Raw genomic sequence first — 21126 nt, 5'->3', positions numbered from 1 at the left:
CTGTAATTGCTACAAATGGAGCATTCTTTCACGAAAGCAAAGTTTGAAGGAGAAAATTATTATTTCAAATAAAAATCATTATTTCTAACCTTGTCAATGTCTTGACTATATATTTTCTAGTCATTTTGCAACTCATTTGATAAATATAAGTGTGAGTTTTCATGGAAAACACAAAATTGTCTGGGTGACACCAAACTTTTGAACGGTAGTGTATATTTGGTATCGCCGTAATTGTACCAACCCATAGAATAAAGGTAGCATGATTTTGACACTTTATGGTAAACGGCGTAAATGTAAAATGCATAGAACAATGGCTAAATTGCTGGGGTTTTTTTTTTATATCCCACTCTAAGAAAAAGTTAATTAAAAAAAATCTATCTACCCCAAAACGGTGACATTGAAAAACACAACTCATGCTGCAAAAAACAAGTCCTTATACCGCCATATCCACGTGAAAATAAAAAACTTAATTGAATGTGGTGATAGAGGCGGCAGGGGAAAGGGGGTTAATCTCAGACCAGAGTCAAGTATTTTCACACCAAGCACTCAAACAAACTTTATTTTTTATTTTTTATAAATCTTAGAATTTTTACTGACATTTTTAAAAGTTAAGGTAAAAACCCTATTTTCTCCAAACCTGATACTTCAAGCCACTCATAATGCTCTAAACCAATGGCGTAAAACACACTTTATGTCATCCAAAACACCTTGATTATAAACTGTTGTATTATGGAAGGGGCAGTAGTGATCCAGAGATGAGCTATGACCTTACATTCAAGATATAGGAGTCCGAGCTCCACAAACTTAAGGTTGTTATTCACAGGTAAGTCATCAACATAGCCTAATATACAGAGGTAGAGTAGTAGGCAAAATTTCTCCATATACGGACCTAATCAAGGTCCAAGAGCTCATTTCAGAAGCTCCTCAGCCTTGCACGATTCCAAATCATATGGATTAGGCCTGTCTGCTCATTAGGATATGTCTAGGAGACGTCATATCCCCTCTAAAACGTAGAAACAGGAGAGTAAGAAAAACCCTAAGTAACAATTAAATGTGGGACAAATAATATGCCCCAATGCTGGATAACTTCAGAGCCTGATTACATTGTCGTTGCTTTTAATACAGTGTGGATATACACACACAGTGTCATTATTGACCTTTGGACCTTACCTGTAATGACATAGCTAGAACTCAAGCATTCTGGTACTGATCAATTGATGGGCTTGGTTTTAAAAAGTTTATTTTGCGCTTGAAATGCGTAAGTGACTGGATTTTGATGTCGTCTCACCGGGTTTGATTGTAATAAATATTGTATCGAGTGCTAGACTGCTTTTTCTTGGATAATTTACCTGAACCCATGCAAGTGATACGTGTATCTGTTAAACGTCAATCTATGAGCCATGGAAATTACAGCCTCTGAAGCCGATTGAGCGGAGCTTTCTTTCTATTCACTAACGTGTACTGTATATCGTGATGGACTGACTAAATATTTTAACTATGTATCAAGTGGCTCACTATATATGCATTGATAAATCCCTTACATTACATTGATTACAGATCCGGTAGGGTGGAACTAACAAATATGGAAAACTTGAACGACAAAATATAGACGTCAGTTAGTGGCGCAATTATCTTCAACTACCGATATATCTCAACTCCCAGGGTCTTAAAACAAAAATGAAAATACTAGAAAAACTTGTAGGCACTGAGGCCCGTATATGGTAGGGTTTTACATTACAAAACTAGATTGACAAGAAGATGGTCCCACTAAATAAAAAAAATAAATCCCAACCAATAAATACTCTGAATAGTTTATTGTGGAGTTGAATGAAATATTAAAGGGAGTCTGTAACATGCGTCCCTACTCTTTACTAGGCACATGCTTAGCTGTGCGGATTAGAACAGAGTGCGGAAAGTTCGTACTGCGCATGTGCTGAGTAAGGAGCAGGGAGGCGCACTCGTTACAGACAGTACGGGTCCAGGCATGAACGCGAAGATTACTCTGCCTAGCCCCTGTCAATCAATGAGAAGGGAGGGAGGAGCGACGTAAGAGCATTTAGGAGCAACGGTGACGCCCTCGTTGCACCTAAATGCTCATTAGAATAAAGTTAATAAAACGGATTTCTCTGCAAAGGCGGCAGTGAGCAGAAATGGAAAATAAACGTTAGAAACAGGTTAGTCTCTCCTACAATACATGGTTACTAGTTTAATACGGACATTCTGGTGACAGACTCCCTTTAAAGGCTATGTAAAACTTTGAAAGTGAATTTATATATATGAAAGTGCAACTTTCAAATTCGTTTTTATTAAAAAATATTTTAACTTTTTGAGAAACAGCTGCTCTGTATCCTGTATACAAAGTGGTTTTATCTTTTGCTAAGTCCTGAGTCTGTCATTCTCGCGGGCCTGACGAGTTTAGTGTCAGCGGGTCCTGCATGACTCTGACAGGCAGGATACACCTCTAATCTATCACAACTAAGTTATCAACTTGTATGTATAATATCACATCTAATGATGTGATGAATAACATTACATAGGCTACAAGCTGAAGGGAAGGACCTCCAAGGTTGTATTCTCAGGAATACTGCCTGTGCCATGCACATCACAGGAAAGACAGCGGGAACTCAGGGAGTTAAATGCATGGCCTAAGTCTTGGTGTAGAGGAGAAGGCTTTGGGTTCCTAGAGCACTGGGGTGACTTTTCATTGGGGTACAAACTGTATTCTGCAGATGATTTGCACCTAAATGGAAGGCGGTCTGCTGTGCTGGGGGAGAGAATTCTAGCTGGAGTGGCGGAGTATTTAAACTAGGGCTGAGGAGGGAGGCCAATGTAGAAAATAAAGGGGTAGTTAGGTTAGAGAGGGGTCAGACTATATTGGTGGGGGGAGAAATAGACTGTGGGGAGAGGACTAGACAACAAGATAAGGAGATCCTTTTGTTACAAAACGAAATTGAAGATAAATATGCTCACAAAATGTCAAATAATCACATTTCTGATACTGAAGGTGAAAAATTGAGAGGCAAACTAAAGTGTGTTCACAAATGCCAGAAGTCTAGCAAGCAAAATGGGGGAGCTGGAGGCCTTGATACGGGAAGAAAATATAGATATAGTTGGTGTTGCTGAAACATGGCCAGACTCTTCACATGACTGGGCTGTAAATCTACAGGGTTTTACACTGTTTCGGAAAGACAGGACAAATAGGAAAGGTGGTGGTGTATGTCTGTATGTGAGAAGTGATATGAAGGCGAGTGTGAATGAGACAACAGTGGGTGAAGATTGAGAGGAGGTTGAAACCTTGTGGGTGGAATTACAATTGGAGGTAAACACCGGGAAAAATAGTTTTGGTGTAATCTATAGACCGCCCCAATACAACTGAGGAGATAGAAGGTCAGCTATATAAACAGATGGAGCGGGCAGCACAGGGGGGTACTGTAGTGATAATGGGAGATTTTAATTACCCAGATATTAATTGGTGTCATGGTTCTGCTTCAACTGCAAAGCGTAGAAATTTCCTCAACCTGTTGCAGGAAAATGTTATGGCCCTGTATGTGGAAGGCCCAACTAGAAGTGAAGCTCTGTCGGATTTTGTAATTTTTAAAAATGCAGAGTTTGTAGGCAACGTCACGGTTCGTGAAAACCTCGGTAACAGTGACCACAATATAGTTGTACTTTACCTATACTGCAAAAAACAAACACAGGCTGGGAGGGCAAAAACACTTAATTTTAAGAAGGCGAATTCCCCCAGGATGAAGGCTCCAATTTAAGATATAGACTGGGAAGAACTAATGTCAAATAATGGTACAAATGATAAATAGGAGATCTTAAAATCTACTTTGGGTAATTATAGTGCAAAATTTAGTATAAACGACTAAAATGAAACCCCACATGGCTTACACCTTCTGTAAAAAGGGCAATACATGACCAAAAAAAGAGCTCTAGGTCTTCCCCGGGTAATTATAGCCAAGTAAGCTTAACATCCGACGTGGGGAAAATGTTTGAGGGGCTATTGAGGGACTAAATACAGTATTGTGACAAAAAATGTAATTATAAAAAGGGACAGCCAGCCAAAAGTTATCAAACCAACCTGATTTGTTTTTATGAAGAGGAGAGTAGAAGGAGAGTAGAAGCCTAGACATAGGGGCCGCTCTGGATATAGTGTTTTTGGACTATGCAAAGACATTTGACACGGTCCCTCAGACCCGTTTCAGGGACCAGTTCAGTCCTGAAGTGGCTTTGAGCGCCTTATATTTTAGAAAGTCCCTATAAATCACCCCATTTTGAAAACTGCACCCCTCTAAGCATTCAAAACAACATTCAGAAAGTGTTTTAACCCTTTAGGCGTTTCACAGGATTTAAAGCAAAGTAGAGGTGAAATTTAAAATTTTAATTTTTTTTACCAAAATGCATATGCAAAACATTTTTTCTGTACCACAGAAGGCTTTACCCAAGAAATGCAACTCAATATTTATTGCCCTGATTCTGCAGATTTTAGGAATATCCCACATGTGGCCCTAGTGTGCTAATGGACTGAAATACAGACCTCAGAAGCAAAGGAGCACCTAGTCGATTTTAGGGCCTCCTTTTTTTAGAATATATTTTAGGCACCAAGTCAGGTTTGAAGAGGTCTTGTGGTGACAAAACAGTAAAGATCCCCCAAAACTGACCCCATTTTGGAAACTACACCCCTCAAGGAATTTCGCTAAGGGTATAGTTAGCCTTTTGAAGCCACAGTTTTTTTGCTAAATTTATTTTAATTAGTACGTAAAGATGAAAATCTACCTTTTTTCTGAAAAACGTAAGAAATTTTTACAAGGAATAAAGGAGAAAAAATACCCCAACATTTGTAAAGCAATTTCTCCCGATTACAGCAAAACCCCATATGTGGTAATAAACTGCTGTTTGGACCCACAGCAGGGCACAGAGGAGAAGGAACATCATTTGGATTTTGGATTTCTGATTTTGCTGGAATAGCTTTCAGTGTCATGTCGCGTTTGCAATGCACTGGAGGGACCAAGACAGTGGAAAACCCCCCAAAAGTGACCCCATTTTGGGAACTACACCCCTCAAGGAACTTTTCTAGTGGTATAATAAGCATTTTGACTCCACAGTTGTTTTGCTGAATTCATTATGCTGTAAAAATGAATATCAACATTATTTCCAGTAAAATGTTGAATTCTTTAATTTTCACAAAGGATAAAGGAGGAAAAAGCACCCCAACATTTGAAAAGCAATTTCTCCCAAGTACGGCTATACCCCACATGTTGTCATAAATGTTTTTTCATTAGAAATTAATTAACCCTTTCCGGACTGAGCCATTTTTTGCTTTTTCTTTTTAGTTTTTCCCTCCCCGCTTACCAAGAGCCATAACTTTTTTATCTTTCCGTCAAGAGAGTGGTGTGAGGGCTTATTTCTCGCGGGAGGAGCTGTAATTTTAAATGACACAATTTAAAGCACCATTTAATGTACTGGGAAACTGAAAATACAATTCCTTGCAGGCTGAGATTGGAAAAAAACTGAGATTCCTCCATTGTTTTTTGGGGTTTTTTTTTACGGCTTTCACCGTGCAGTAAAAACGACAACTTAAATTTTTTCTGCGACTCAATAATATTACGGTGATAGCAAATTAATATGGTTTTTTTTTCTATTTTACTACTTTTAGAAAGTAAAAACTATTTGTTAAAAAAAACAACTTGACTTGTTTTGTTTCACCATATTCCAAGAGGCATACCTTTTTTATTTTTTGGTCGATTGAGCGTCGTGAGGGCTTATTTTTTGTGGGACGAGCTGTAGTTTTTATTGGTACCATTTTTTGGTACATACAACTTTTTGAGCACTTATTAAATTTTTTGGTAGAGCCAAGGTGACCAAAAAACAGCGATTTTGCCATTTTAAATTCTTAATTTTTCACTGTGTTCACCGTGCGAGTTAAATAATGGTATATTGTAATAGTTCGGACTTTTACAGACACATCGATACTAATTTTGTGTATTTTTTTTTTTTACATTACTTTAGAGAAAAATGGGAAAAGGTTGTTTTTTTTCGTTTCTGTAGCAACATTCCAGCTCCCATATCTAAGGAGGGAGCTATCCAGGATCGAAGATACCAAAGCTGAGCAGCCATGTAGTAGATATGGAAGTGTGGGAGGGCGAGACCCCCGTGTTCCTTAGTACGTTTGAGTCTGACCAGCCTGAATTTGATTCTGGACAAGTGCCAAATAAAGGAGATCAAAATACTGTCAAGTGACTTGAAAATCGACTAGGTAATGGGGCAACAGACATGTTGTAGGGTATATAGGAGCTTAGATAAGATAATTAATTTGATTACATTTATTCTCCCCACCACGGAGATAGGAAGAGGGCACCAAGTGGTTATCTTGTGTCTAGCCCACCCCAGTAAGGGTGCAACATTACGTTGGTGGAACTACGCCACTGAGGGCATTATTTAAATTCCTAACTACCTAAAGCTATTTGAGGGAGCCAGTGGTAAACCACGAGAAGCAAGTCTTGTCTGATCAGCATCGATAGGGTAAAGGGCCGACTTATCACAACTGATGAGACGGCACGAATGGGAGCCAAACTAATCAATCAGCTGGATCGCGGCCCGTAGGGATTGGTCCGAATCACCAAGGAAAAGGGTGAGGTCGTCCGCATAGAGAGCGAGTCGGGATTCAACCCCATTTCTAGTCAGACCTTTAATATCAGGGCCAAATGGCAAGCGCTTCTATAGCTATGGCAAATAAAGTGGGGGATAGGGGGCACTCCTGCTTAGTTCCCCTTCCCAAGTGGAAGGAAGGAGAAAGGTGGCCGTTGGTGAGAATTCTGGCCTCTAGATATACATATAGTGGCCTCCAGACATGCCCATAGGAACCTCCATTCCAAGGAATCAAAGGCCTTGGCCGCATCAATAGACACTAACCCTCTGTCACCCATCTCATCATGCTTTACAAAATTATGTATGAGAACTCTGCGCAAATTAATGGATGTGGATTTTCCCGGCATGAATCCCTTCTGATCCGGGTGTATAATAGAGAGGATTACCGTATTCAGGCGAAGTGCCAGGACTTTAGCAAGTAGTTTACAATCACAGTTCAATAGAGAAATTGGTTTATATGACCCACAATCTTGGGGTCTTTGCCTGGCTTGGGAATAACTATGATAGAAGCCTTAGAGAGACTTCGGGAGAGCCCCACCCTGATAAATAGTATGAAACACGGCCAGGAGGTGTGGAGTCAATTCTATAGCATAGCTCTTATAAGTATCTAGTGGGAGGCCGTCTGGGCCAGGGGCCTTACCAGAAGGGAGAGCCGCAAGTGCCTTTATAATCTCCTCCTCGGTTATAGGTGCCTCTAGCAGAGCCACTTGCGCCTCATTTAGCCTGGGAAAAAACCACACCATCAAGATAGGCACGTATCTCAGAATCAGATTATTGCAACCTGGAGGTGTAAAGGGAGGAATAAAACGCATGGAAATATCGAGCAATAGACAAAACCGAACGATGGACCTCACCTCTATCATCCCTTATGGAGATAATGGCAGGAGGGCCCCCCTGGTCCCTAGTAAGAAATGCAAGCAACTTAGCTGATTGATTATCAAACTCAAAACCCCTCTGTTTCTGAAAGAAGCATCTGCGTTAGGCTCTGTCACCAGATTATAAGTGCCCTATCTTCTACTTAATCTGATTGGCGCTGTAATGTAGATAACAGTAGTGGTTTTTATTTGGAAAAACGATCACTTTTGAGCAAGTTATGAGCAATTTTAGATTTATGCGAATTAGTTTCTTAATAGACAACTGGGCGTGTTTTTACTTTTTACCAACAGGGCGTTGTACAGAGGAGTGTATAACACTGGCCAATCAGTGTCAAACACTTCTCATCGTTCCAGCCCATTGTTACAGTGTGATTGTGCAGTGAAAGAACCTGGGCTGGAACAATGAAAAGTGTATGACGCAGATTGGTCAGCGTCATACACTTCTCTTCACAACGCCCACTTGATAAAAAGTTAAAAAACGCCCAGTTGTCCATTAAGACACTAATTAGCATAAATCTAAAATTGCTCATAACTTGCTCAAAATTGATCGTTTTTCAAAATAAAAAACACTGCTGTTCTCTTCATCCGATCAGATTATGTAGGATATAGGGCACTTATAAAGTGGTGACAGAGCCTCTTTAACAGCCAAAAGTTGTAAGCAAGATCTCTGTAGGGAACGCCAGGATAACAGGTTATGGTCTTTGGGGTCTGAGGTGTATGTCTCCTCAGCACTACGCACCGCCTCACACAGTTCTTCCTCCACAGCATTAGTGGATTTCTTAACAAATGATAGAGGATTTAAGGCATCCTCTCACGTATGCCTTGGCCACATCCCAGGTAGAGGGAGAGACTGGTGAGCCATGGTTAGTTGCAAAAAAGGAATCCTATCCGCTCAGGGAACTCAGAGTGCCAGAAAGGATGTATACAAAATCACTATTTTTTAGTTACTTCACCACCCAAAAAATTTAATAAATAGAGATCAAAAAGTTGCATGTACCCAAACATTGTACCAATAAAAACTACAGTTTGTTCCGCAAAAAAACAGCCTTCACACAGCTTTCTTGATGGAAAAATAAAGTTATGGTTTTCAGAATATGGCAACACAAAGTGATTTTATTATGCAAACGCCATAAAACATAAAAAAAACTATATGCATTTGGTATCGCTGTAATTGAATCGACCCGCAGAATAAAGTGAATGTCATAGCGCATAGTGTATGCCAGAAAACACAGATTTTATCGTGCAAACATGGTAAAACATAAAATAAATCACTATATACATATGGTATCGCCATAATCGCACCAACCCGCAGAACAATGTAAATATGTAATTTGGTGAACGTCGTAAAAAAACAAATATATACAAAAACAATAGAAGAATTGCTGTTTTTTGAAGTGGTGCCTCTCAAATAACAGAATAAAAAGTGATCAAAAACTCGCGTATACCTTAAATCGGTACAAAAAAAAAACTTAGATTGTCCCACAACAAATACACCCTCACAGAACTCTGTCATAAAAAACAAGTTATGGCTCTCAGAATATGGCGACACAAAATGCGCAGAGTGTTCCAAATTCGGATAAGATTGAGAACCTTTTATTAGTGCGACACTGGCCACACATCTGCGGATTATTATTTTACCACCTTATCATACCTATATTATGCCCTGCTGTACTCCGCACAGCTTACATATGCCCCCAGATAAACTGAAATGGCAATAAAAACTACACAGAATTACCACCAAGCAAAATCCACACTTCAAAAGCCAAATGGCGCACACTCCCTTCTGAGCCCTACAGTCTGCCCGAACAGCAGTTTACGTCCACAGTTTAAAGGGAACCTGTCACCAGCATTTTAGCTATAAAGCCAGCAATACCTGGTGAAAGTGGGTGAAAAATCATTGTCATCTAAGCTATAAATATGTTCTAAGTAAGCTCAGTAGTTAGTATTCAGTTTTTCAGTGTTCCCACACCGTATGCAAATGAGCAGAAAAGAGTCAAATCTTCATCTGAAAAGAGTCAAATCTTCATCTGAAAAGAGTCAGATTTTCATTCCTCCAGCATCTCAGAGTGGACTCCACCTCCTTCTTTTTGATTGACAGCTCCTTAGCCAGTCAGGGCCAGACAGGTGGCAACAGTGGGCGGGGTTAAGAAGCTGCATCCCAGAGGGAAAAATAATTACCATAAAAGGCGGGAAGAGTTTAAACGACGATATTTACAGACAGAGGAGGACTTCAGGAAAGAAGAGAACAGGAACGAACTCTGGACAGCTGCGGCCATTGAGGGGTCAGGCGAGTTTAACAGGTAAGATGTTGATGACAGGATCCCTTTAAGTTCACATATATGGCATCGCCATACTGGGGAGTAACCGCTTAACAGTTTATGAGGTGGTAGTCTTCAGTGGCACAAACTAGGCATAACATATTGTGCACTAAAATGGCATATCAGTGGAAAATTGCAGTTTTCACTTTGCCCCAACCTCTGCGTATAATTTCTAATGAAAAAACACCTGTGGGATCAAAATGCGCACTACATCCCTTAAAATGCCCTAAGGGGTTTGCCTTCCCTTCTGAGTCGTGCCGTGGGTCTAAACAGCAGTTTATTGCTTGTCAAATGTTGGGGTGCTTTTTCCCCTTTATGCCTTGTAAAATTTGACAATTTCTAAGTTGTATTGGAAAAAATTTAGATTTTCATTTTCCCGGTCTAATTCCACTAAGTTCAGCAAAAAACCTGTGGGGTCAATGTGCTCACTTTACCCCTCTATTAATTCCTTGAGGGGTGTCGTCTGCCAAATGGTGTCTTTTTGGGGGTATTTCCCCTGTTTTGGCCCCACAAGACCTCTTCAAACTCAACATGGTGCCTAATATACATTCTAATAAAAAGAAGGCCTAAAAATCCACTAAGTGCTCCTTTGTTCTGAGGCGTGTTTCAGTCCATTAGCGCACTAGGGCCACATGTGGGTTATTTCTAAAAACTGCAGAATCTGAGAATTAAATATGGAGTTGCGTTTCTCTGGTAAAACCTTCTGTGTTACAGAAAAAACAATTGATAAAAATTGATTTGCTAAAAAAATTAAAGTTATAAATTTCACCTCCACTTTGCTTTAATTCCTGTGAAACACGTTAAGTGTTAAGAAATTTCTAAATGCTATTTTGAAAACTTTGAGGGGTGCAGTTTTTAAAATTGGATGACTTATGGGAGTTTCTAATATATAAGGCCCTTAAAGTTACTTTAGAACTGAACTGGTCCATAAAAAAAAGTTTGGGAAATTTTCTTGAAAATCCTTGTAACGTCCTAGAATAAAAGGATGTTCAAAAATCTATGCCAACATAAAGTAGACATATGGGAAATGTGTTGTCACGATACCAGAATTTGGACTTCGATACTGATACTTCGTGTAGTATTGCGATACTCTATACCAAAACGATACTTTGCCAACAATAATAAGATAGAAAAAAGTTCTTCCATTTTCTGATATGAGGCACATGGTGTGATGAATTTTGAACCTCTATGTGCCTAACAGTAATTAAAACCATCATGTTCCTCAGTCATAATGGACAACATTGGGTTAATGTGTGAGGTACATGATTGGGTTATGAGGCACATGGAGGTTCATAATTCAGAATACCTCGTGCCTCACATTAAGTGAAAGAAAGCACTTTTTATGTTATAACAGCGTAAACATAATAAATTATGCTATTTATTTTTGTTATTAAGGTCGCAACGATACCAAATGTGTATAGTTTATGTATTGAGACTTATTTTAATGTTTATTGTAAAAACAAATGTGTGTATTTGTTGTTTTTTTTATTTAACATAACTTATTTATTTTTTAACTTTAATGTACTGGCAGTACATTAACCCGTGTACTGTGTACACAGGCAGTTGTTAGGACATACCAAAGTATACCGTAACAACAGGAAATATGGTCAGACAGCCTTGGGCTCCTTTAATATACCCTGGCCTGTCTGCCCATATATGGAATGTCCCTCTATTGCGTCACAGGGATTCCATGTGACGCGATCCAAAGGGCATCCCACCTTCTCATTTACCCCTTGAATGCTGCGGTCAGCTTTGATAGCAGCATTCAATGGAATAGCGGCGGAGATGAGAGATTTCTTTGATCTCCGCCATTAGAGCGGGGCTGCGACTGTGTAATACAGCCGTTGCCCCGCTCCAGACAATATGTGTGTGCATGTGGTCAGCATGAGGTGATGCGGCCGGCACTGCACGAATGAGCGGCAGGGCAGGCACTGAAGACAAAACATGGGGGTGTTTTGCAGTGCACCCGCCATATTCTGTCTTCAGTGCCAGCAATCATTAGTGCAGCGCTGGTCGAATCACATCATGTTGACCGCGCGCGCACTTGTCAGGTCTCAGGAGCAGGGCAATGGCTGCATTACGCAACCGCAACCCCGCTCAGACCAGATTCATGTATTACAATACTGAGCTGTGTGACCGCACAGCTTAGTATCGAAATACATTAAATAACAGTATCGAACTGTTTGAGGTTGCACAGAATCGAAGTTTCGATGCATCGTGCAACCCTAGTAGTATTACAATCAGTTTTACAAGCAGATACATTTAAACTTCGGTAATTTTCACAAATTTCGCTGAATTTATCGACCAAATTTATCCACTACCAAGTACAATATGTCACAAGAAAACAATCTCAGAATCGCTTGGATAGGTAAAAGCATTCCAAAGTAATTACCACATAATGTGACATGTCAGATTTGAAAAAAATTGACTGCGTCCACAAGGCCAAAAAAGGAAGTGTCCTGAAAGGGTTAAAGAAAAAACCCTGTCTGGGACCTCTAAATAATTCTAGGAGAGGATTTCTTATTTTATAAATTACTATAAAAAGGGAGATTTCAGCCCTAAACTTTTTACTCCTGCTAAGATAAATTAAATGAAAACTTGCACTGTAATTGGTTGCGATTGTTGCCCCACATTTCATTGCTAATATTTTTTTTTTTTTACATGACTATCAAGGCAGCTATTTTGCCTGAGCTGCTGCAACACCAGTTCCATAGAGCTCAAGAGATCTGCAGCAAGCACCTGGGACATAAGAAAATAACTGATTATAGCTCACCCACAGTATATTGCCCTATAGCTACCCCACACATTAGAACGCCCCTATAACTGCCCTCCACAACGTATACTGCCCCAAAAGTGCTTAATAAAATAAATACTCACCTAACCCTGTTCCAACGAAGAGTGGAGGAGATCCATCTGCACTGCCGATATGTGCAGTTCGGCACGATGATATCACTGCATCCGGAAGACACTGATACAGTTGAAACTGGGGAAAAAAACTTTAAGAAACCGAAATGCGCAAGAGTACGTTGGTTAAATGCGCTCAATTTCGGTTATTTTTCTATTACTTGCCCAGTCCTAGTCCGTAGTCACAATTTTTAAGAAATGCCCTTGGGGTCTAAACTGGACCATATATTACAAAGTATGAGCAAAATAATAAAATAAAACAATTAAAACAATACCTGAAGCTTGCACTTCATTGACATACTGAAGTAGTTCTTGTCCTTGGTGGATCACATCAAATGTCAGATTATTCATAGTTAGTGCTTTGTCAGAATGGTGCTGTAAGTGTTGCTCTGCAAGAGTGAGGTCCTCCGTGTCAAAGTCATTCATTTGTGAAGTAAGTTCTTCATTCCAGGACTCCAAGTCTGAAATGATCTACAATGCAGTAAGAGAAATAAAGAAAAGGTAAATTTATGTTCGAATTAAAAATGGATAAATATTAGGAGATACCTAACCAGCCTAAGGTTGGAAAATATATACATTACTTTGGCTATAAAAAAAATTATGCTGAATGTACTATTTTCTGCACAAAGTGATCATTTTTCTTCTTTGCTGAGAACCCAAAATTCGACTTACGTATGCAATGATCAATGGAAAAAGGTCAAATAATATGAAAGTCTAGCCAAGAAAGATATTATGACCTGCTATAGATACATTAGAAAATCATAAAGTGAAATGTCCACCCTGGAAAACATTTCAGGTTTTTTGTTTTTTTTATCTAAAAACATTCAAAAATCTGTGCGGATTAATTTCTTAATATACTAGTCCTTCTTAATGAATTAGAATATCATCAAAAAGTTAATTTATATCAGTAATTAAATTCAAAAAGTGAAACTCCTATCATATATAGATTAATTACATACAGAGTGATCTATTTACAGAATATTTGAAAATGATTATTTCAAAAATGATTTTGAATACCGAAAGAAATGTTGGCCTACTGAAAAGTATGTACAGTATATGCCCTCAATACTTGGTCGGGGCTCCTTATGCATGAATTACTGCATCAATGCGACGTGGCATGGAGGCGATCAGCCTGTGGCACTGCTGAGGTGTTATGGAAGCCCAGGTTGCTTTGATAGCGGCCTTCAGCTCTGTTGGGTCTGGTGTCTCTCATCTTCCTCTTTACATTACCCCATAGATTCTCTATGGGGTTTAGGTCAGGCGAGTTTGCTGGCCAATCAAGCACTGTGATACTGAGGTTATTAAACCAGGTATTTGTACTTTTGGCAGTGTGGGCAGGTGCCAAGTCCTGCTGGAAAATGAAATCAGCATCTCCATAAAGCTTGTCAGCAGAGGGAAGAATGAAGTGCTCTAAAATGTCCTGCTAGACGCTGCGCTGACTCTGGACTTGATATAAAGCAGTGGACCAACGTCCTGTTTTCAGATGAAAGTAAATTTAGCATTTAATTTGAAACTCAAGGTCCCAGAGTCTGGAGGAAGAATGAAGAGGCGTCAATCCATGTTGCTTGCGGCCCAGTGTGAAGTTTCCACAGTCAATGATGGTTTAGGGAGCCATGTCACCTGCTGGTGTTAGTCCATTGTGTTATATCAAGTCCAGAGTCAACGCAGCTGTCTATCAGGAAATTTTAGAGAACCAAATGCTTCCCTCTGCTGACCTGCCCACACTGCCAAATGTACCAACACCTGGTTTAATAACCACAGTATCACTATGCTTGATTGGCCAGCAAACTCGCCTGACCTAAACCCCATAGAGAATCTATGGGGTATTGTCAAAAGGAAGATGAGACACCAGACCCAATAATGCAGACGAGCTGAAGGCCGCTATCAAAGCAGCCTGGGCTTCCATAACACCTCAGCAGTGCCACAAGCTGATCACCTCCATGCCACGCCGCATTGATGCAGTAATTCATGCAAAAGGACCCCGACAAAGTATTGAGGGCATATACTGTACATACTTCTTAGTAGTACAACATTTCTGTATTAAAAATCATTTTTGAAATTGGGCTTATATAATATTCTAATTTTCTCTCACCCCAGTGCTGGATTCTCAGCTACACTACGCATAATTGCTGTTTAATCTTTTCCTGCAGCTTTCTTCTATAAATATATATATATATATATATATATATATATATATATATATATATATATATATATATATATATATGATCAAAGGAGATAGGAGAGCAGGATTCTCCTCTTCTGTGTGCAGTGTATAGAAGACATGAAAGCAGTTAGGCTCCACCCACTAGGTAAGAGACAACTGAGAATTAGTAAGGGCCTGTAAAAGGGGAAAATTACTTTAGTCATATAATGACTAAAAATAGTGTTATTCCTCTTGTACACACATATGACAGCTTATTATAAAAAATAAAAAAAACACCTGAAAAGTTAGGTACGCTTTCATTAATAAAAGAACAGAACATCTGTAACGAACTGACGCTAACCAACACGAACGCTATATATAATATTAGGGGAAGAAAACTGTAGCATAAAAAATTACTACAGTTAAGCTGGCCATTCACTTCAGATGAACAGCTATTATAAGGCACTATGGCTTTAAGTGCACTCCCTGCACTAAACCTGATGCGGTTGCTATTAGCGAACCTACCTAACACAAAAACTCCTCTAAACCCTCCGTTGCCCAAAAAAAACCAAAGATGGTCATTAGAGACGTGTGTCAATTATTATCACTCAGGTGCAGCAGGATGTATACAGGGAGATGGTGTAGGTGGAAGAACGACAGGGTTTTTAAGTCAGGAGAAAATAGGAGGGATACATATTAAGGCAGACCAGTGAGAGAGGACACTGAGGGAAGAACCCACTAGAGCATAAATAGAGGCAGAGCAGTGATTTCAGCAGACTCTCCAAACGTATACATCTTCCGAACCTGTCCAGCATCAGCTTCTCCCGTGGCTGCGTTACCAGACAACTTCACCCTCCTCTGTACGATCGCCAGGACGCCTCACCATGAAGCATACCCGTTGCTGTTCAGCCCCACCCACCATGTACTGAGGGAAAGAAGAGAGGATGAGAGATACGGGGACACCAGAGTGACGACTGCCTTGCTTTGGGATCTGGAGCTTCAGATATGAATTGGGGTACCTTGAGGCTTAACCTGGACACCATCAAGTCTACTTCTGGCCTGCCTCACCTGGAACAGATCTAGTCGAACACCTTTTGATGGAGGGACCACTCCCCTGGGTCAAACCATTCGCGACATAGAAAATCTGCAACCCATCGGACCCTTGGGATGTGCACTGCCGAGAAAGCAGGAATGTGGAGCTCCGCCCAATCCAGATTCCTCGCGGCTTCCGCCATCGCTGCTGAACTCTGTGTCCCTTCTGGCGATTTAGATAGGCTACGTAAGGCTTCGTTCACATCTATGTTCCATCGAAGCTTCCTGTCGGAATGGAACCCTGACTGAGAAACAGAAACCATAGGTTTCCGCTTTTATCACCATTGATATCAATAGTGATGGATCCGGTGTAAATGGTTTCCGTTTGTCTCAGTTGTGCAAGGGTTCCGTCGTTTTGACGGAATGAATACCATAGTCGACTACGGTATTCATTCCGTCAAAACGACAGGGCCCTTGCACAACTGAGACAAACGGAAACCATTTGCACCGGATCCGTCACCATTGAAATCAATGGTGATGCAAACGGAAACCTGTGGTTTCCGTTTGACGCTTGTCTCAGTCAGGGTTCCATTCTGACGGGAAGCTCAAACGTAATGTCAGAACGGAACCCTGATGCAGATGTGAACGAAGCCTTAGGAGGATTTGTCAGTCCAAGAAATCCGGAGAGTGGTTTCACAGGGACAAAATTGCCCCTTGAAGTGGAATGGTGTCAACGTGGGCAAAAGGAATAGCTTCGATTGAAGATACCATGGTGCTCAGTACTCGCATGCAAAAGCGAATAAAGGTGGGGGCACACTTCTGCAGAGCTCTCAACCCCTGTTGGAAGACTGACAACTTCTCTAGAGGAAGTAACACCCATGCCAATAGGGTAATCCTAGGACAAGAAATCTTCTGAGAAGTAGACAGGTAGGACTTAAATCGGGTAAGGGTTGGAAGGTATGTTGTCCTCCTTGGAAGTAGACTTTATCGTCCAAATAGGAGACGGATGAAATTCCCCTAGAGCAAACAAGCACCATCACCATCGAGAAGATTTTGATTAAGACCCGTGGGTCTTAAAGGAACAGTGTCATCACAATTTTTTTTTTAATATGTTAAAGATGTTAGTGCTTTATTAAAAACGTTTATATTTATTTGTGTGTTTGTGTTTTACTTTTTCTTATTTTTACACTTTTTCTTCCCTATGGGGGCTGCCATTTTTTTTTCCATTTCTGTATGTGTCGATTAACGACACATACAGACATGGAATACGGCAGCCACAGTCCCATAGGGACTGCGAACGGGGCCCGTTCCATCCACTAACATGTACGCCGTCTGTGTGGGAACTGCGCATGCGCCGCTCCCACACAGTCCAATTTGAAATGCGCGCCGTCCGGCGCCATTTTCCTGTGGACCGGAAGTCGCGGCCGGACAGTAAGATTACGACTTCCGGTCGCGGCTTCCGGACTTGTGCACTTGGACCAGCGGCAGCAGATGCAGCGGACGGGCCGGAGGGAGCCGCGGCGGCAGGAGCAGGTAAGAGATTTCTATGTATGTTCGTGTTTGTGTACGTTTACTACTGTATGTAAACCTACTACACTGTGTGTTAGCTCAAAAAATGGCGACACACAGTGTAGGAGGTTAGACCGTTCAAACCCCTCGTTTATCCCGGCACTAGCCAGGATAAAGGAGGGGGGGGATGCTGAGAGCTCACTAGAGCGAGGGCTTTTTACCCAATTTTGCAATGCTGCAATTTTGGGAATAGCTCCATCTAGTGACCAGCAATGGGAAATATTATAAATTAGAATTAATTTATAATATTTCCTGACTCGTGAAAAAAATAAAACAAATTTGAACAATGTTTAATCACCTACACACTAAATGTTTAATTTAAAAAAAACAAACATGTTTTTCTGGCAACACATTCCCTTTAACATAAACAGAGAGTTGTTTATGGTGGAGTGGAGGCGGATTGCAAAGCATGGGAAGCGATGATGGAAGGAGCAAATGGGGGACGTAGAGATACGCCTCCTTTGTATCCACTGAAGAAAGAAACTCCCTTGATCTATGGAGGCAATTACCAATCGGAAGAACTCCATGTGGAAATTATGAACTTTGATGTAAGAATTTAAATGTTTGAGGTTTGGCATAGGATAAACTGACCCATCTTTTTAGGGAACGGTAAAGAGATTGGAGTAAAAACCCCAAAAGTGAGGAACAGGGACGATTACTCTGTGACTGAGTCAATTGCCTGAAAAAAGGTTGCAGACCTGAAAGGAGACAGAGGAGGCATGGACTGATGGCAGGCTTATAAACACTATTTTGTATCTGGACGATACGACTTCCAACACCCAGGCTTCCGTGATATGAGAAAACTAAACAACCTTAAAAGCGCAGAAGAATGCCCTTTCCCCGATTAGGGGTACCTCTCCAGAAGGGAGCTGGCTTTACCGTCTCAGGTTTTTGTGGCCTGAGAGATGGGGCTTGTAGAAGGGTGTGTTCATGAAGACCTGGTGGAACAAATGTCTGGATGATTGAGGAATCTACGAAAGGGGCGAAAATGAGGTCCCAGTTTCCTGGAGGTTGTGGTACGATAGACCTGCAAAGGCAAGAGCAGTCTAGTACTGCTACGTAGCCATGCCAGCAGTCGGTGAACCAGTGAATAGCAACAATAGAAGCTAAGGTGCGAGCCACAATTTGTCCTGCATCCAGAGAGGCCTCACACAAACATTTAGTTGCACTAGAGAGCTGATGGAAGGGGTCCACTAAGTCAGAGAGAATACTATGACCGAGTTGGCGAACCCTTTCAGTGGAGGTTGTGCTAACCTAAGCAGTAGCATAAAATCAGTCGAAGGCCGAGCCAGTAACCCAAAAAGAGGACCTAGAGAAGGACTCTATGCAGCGGCTAGACGAGAGATAGGAGGCTAAACCGCTGGCAACTTAGCCAATTTGATGGAGATATTGCCGGAAAAGGATACATAAAACCCAACAGAGCGGTATGGGAAAACGTCTTGTCATGGCATTTCCATTCCTTGGAGACCAACTCCTTAAAGTGCAGCTAAATGTTTGAGAAACTTCTGACATGTCATAGTGACATGTCAGAAGTTTTGATTGGTGGGATCAGAGAGGGGCTAAATGAGAGGTTCTAAAAAGCCGATGTATCGGAGTACGGGCTCATAGACATTCTATTGAGTCCGTACACGATACATTTATTTCCGGAAAAAGCCGAACAGACACGAAGCAGCTGAGCGCTCACACGAGCACTTCAGTTGCTTCGTTCTAGCGATTGGTAGGGGTCTCCGTGCTCGGACCACCACCAATCCAAACTTCTGACATGTCACTATGACATGTCAGAAGTTTCTCAAACGTTTAGCTGCACTTTAAACTCTGAGGGAAAGGACTTGTGAGACGATTTGGGTCGGTGTAAGGCGATTGCCTTCTGTGAGGTGGACAGCTCCGCGTCAGTGATCTGTAAGATGTCTCGTCCACTTTGGAAACACTGTCCACTGTAGTTGACAGAGTTGACAATTTGGAAGACTTTTCACCGTCCAGTGCCAAGTTGGAATCTCCGTCAGACAGAGGGAGGGAAGCATCAGAAATGGCAGTAGAGGGATCACCACATTCCACTGTAAAAACAGGAGAGATGGTGGTAACAATGAGTCCACGTAGATACTGCAAAAAGGCAAGACCGTTAAATACCCTTAAAAAAGGGTGGTGGCAGTACAGTGTTACCTAGATTCTGCTAAGTAAACAGCTGCCTAACAGAAAATAAACTAGCTCAGAGTCTGGAGAGAGGACCTGAGGAAAAGTTGATGCTCAAGGGCAGATCCTACGCATTTTCAGTAGGTCTAGTGCGATCCTAGTACCAACAGCAGAAGCAGCGCCCAGCAGTAAACAAAGAGTAGAAGATCCGCTCCTTCTGTCGTGCGATGTCATGTGATGACCAATCGCTGGAAGGAGCAGAGTACCGGGAACCCTGCCCCTAGACACAATGAGAGGGGCTAAAAAGGTGGGTGGGAAGGAGAAGCGGAGGGCAGCGCATCTGGCGCCGTGCAGGTCAAGATGTGAAAGTTTGCAACTGGCGCACATCATGCCCACTCCTAATGTAGCACAGTCAAAGAGAGGGCCGCAATACTTACCCTCAGTGGAAAGCCAGCTTCACTCTCAAGGAAGGGCACCAGCAGGGATACTCCCCACCATCCGTGCGCCATCTTTAGATGAAGTGGGACACTGGTGTGGAGCGACCAGTACAGTTGACACCAGATAGAAAAGAGAAAATAAAAACGAACAAAAAAAGAGCAAGCCTTCTACAGACTCGAAGACTGAATTTGCTAGATGTCAGTAGGAGGGTTATATCATGTAGGAGCAGTCAACATTTTTTTTTCTTAGTGGCAACCGCATATACCACGGTCTGTGTCCATCAATGCAACAAACGAGAAAAGCTTAAACAGGTCATTTTAAAATTAGTTTTGACATTGCCAACTATGATAAACTAGTGATATGATTATTTAACATGCTGAACATAGATTCCCGATAAAGAGCACATCCTAAATGTTTCTACAAAGAATTTCTCCCCCATGTTTAGAATAGACTACCTTATATAAAAGGCCTTTCTCAACATACAAAAAAACATCCTAGATATGTTTAAGACAAGCTTTCTACAGCACCACCACTGCTCCCTTTCACACACATTGTGATTTGTTCAGGAAGACATAAAATTGGGACAGTATATAAAGTTGAAGTCAAGGCGAAAAAACTTACATCAATTGCATCTCTCTCAAAAATGCGCAGCTGCAGAAAGAGTTCAAGTTTTACTTTTCTTTCTTGGAAAAGCTCCTCCATCTGAGATTGAGCTTCATCCAGCTGCTGAAGGACACTTTCAATGTGATTGATTGAGCTGTTATGTGGAGTCTTGTTACTGGAAATTGCAGAATCCCTTAAAAGCATAGATGAGAAAAAGTACAATGTTTAGCTTGTTAGATCTTCGACTCAAAATAAAGGATTCAATGACAACCCAGCACAGAAAATGCATATACTGGAAACCCTTTTCTAACAAAAGAGATTAAACATGCTATTATAATAATAATAATAATCATATTTTACATTAACATACTAGATATGCTGCTATTCTCACCCACCAAAGTAGATTTTCAAGGAATGATAAAGCTTACTGGAACAAGCCTTCTATGTAAGTTTTACTATT

At 41.0% G+C, this 21126-nt stretch overlaps 1 protein-coding gene across 3 annotated transcripts in view; it reads right to left on the bottom strand.

The window, feature by feature from the left end:
- TRIO (trio Rho guanine nucleotide exchange factor) overlaps positions 1 to 21126 on the bottom strand; it is a 539453-nt gene that overhangs the window by 277560 nt on the left and 240767 nt on the right. For all 3 annotated transcript variants that reach the window (XM_075826894.1, XM_075826893.1, XM_075826892.1), the window contains exons 13-14: positions 20685 to 20859; positions 13024 to 13219 (exon numbers count right to left, since the gene is read on the bottom strand). In XM_075826894.1, coding sequence (XP_075683009.1) covers positions 13024 to 13219; positions 20685 to 20859 — 371 coding nt within the window. The remainder of the gene's footprint in view (positions 1 to 13023; positions 13220 to 20684; positions 20860 to 21126) is intronic.

Source organism: Rhinoderma darwinii, chromosome 5 (genome assembly GCF_050947455.1).
Source record: "Rhinoderma darwinii isolate aRhiDar2 chromosome 5, aRhiDar2.hap1, whole genome shotgun sequence".
Taxonomy (NCBI): domain Eukaryota; kingdom Metazoa; phylum Chordata; class Amphibia; order Anura; family Rhinodermatidae; genus Rhinoderma; species Rhinoderma darwinii.
This window is presented reverse-complemented; position numbering and strand designations above follow the sequence as displayed.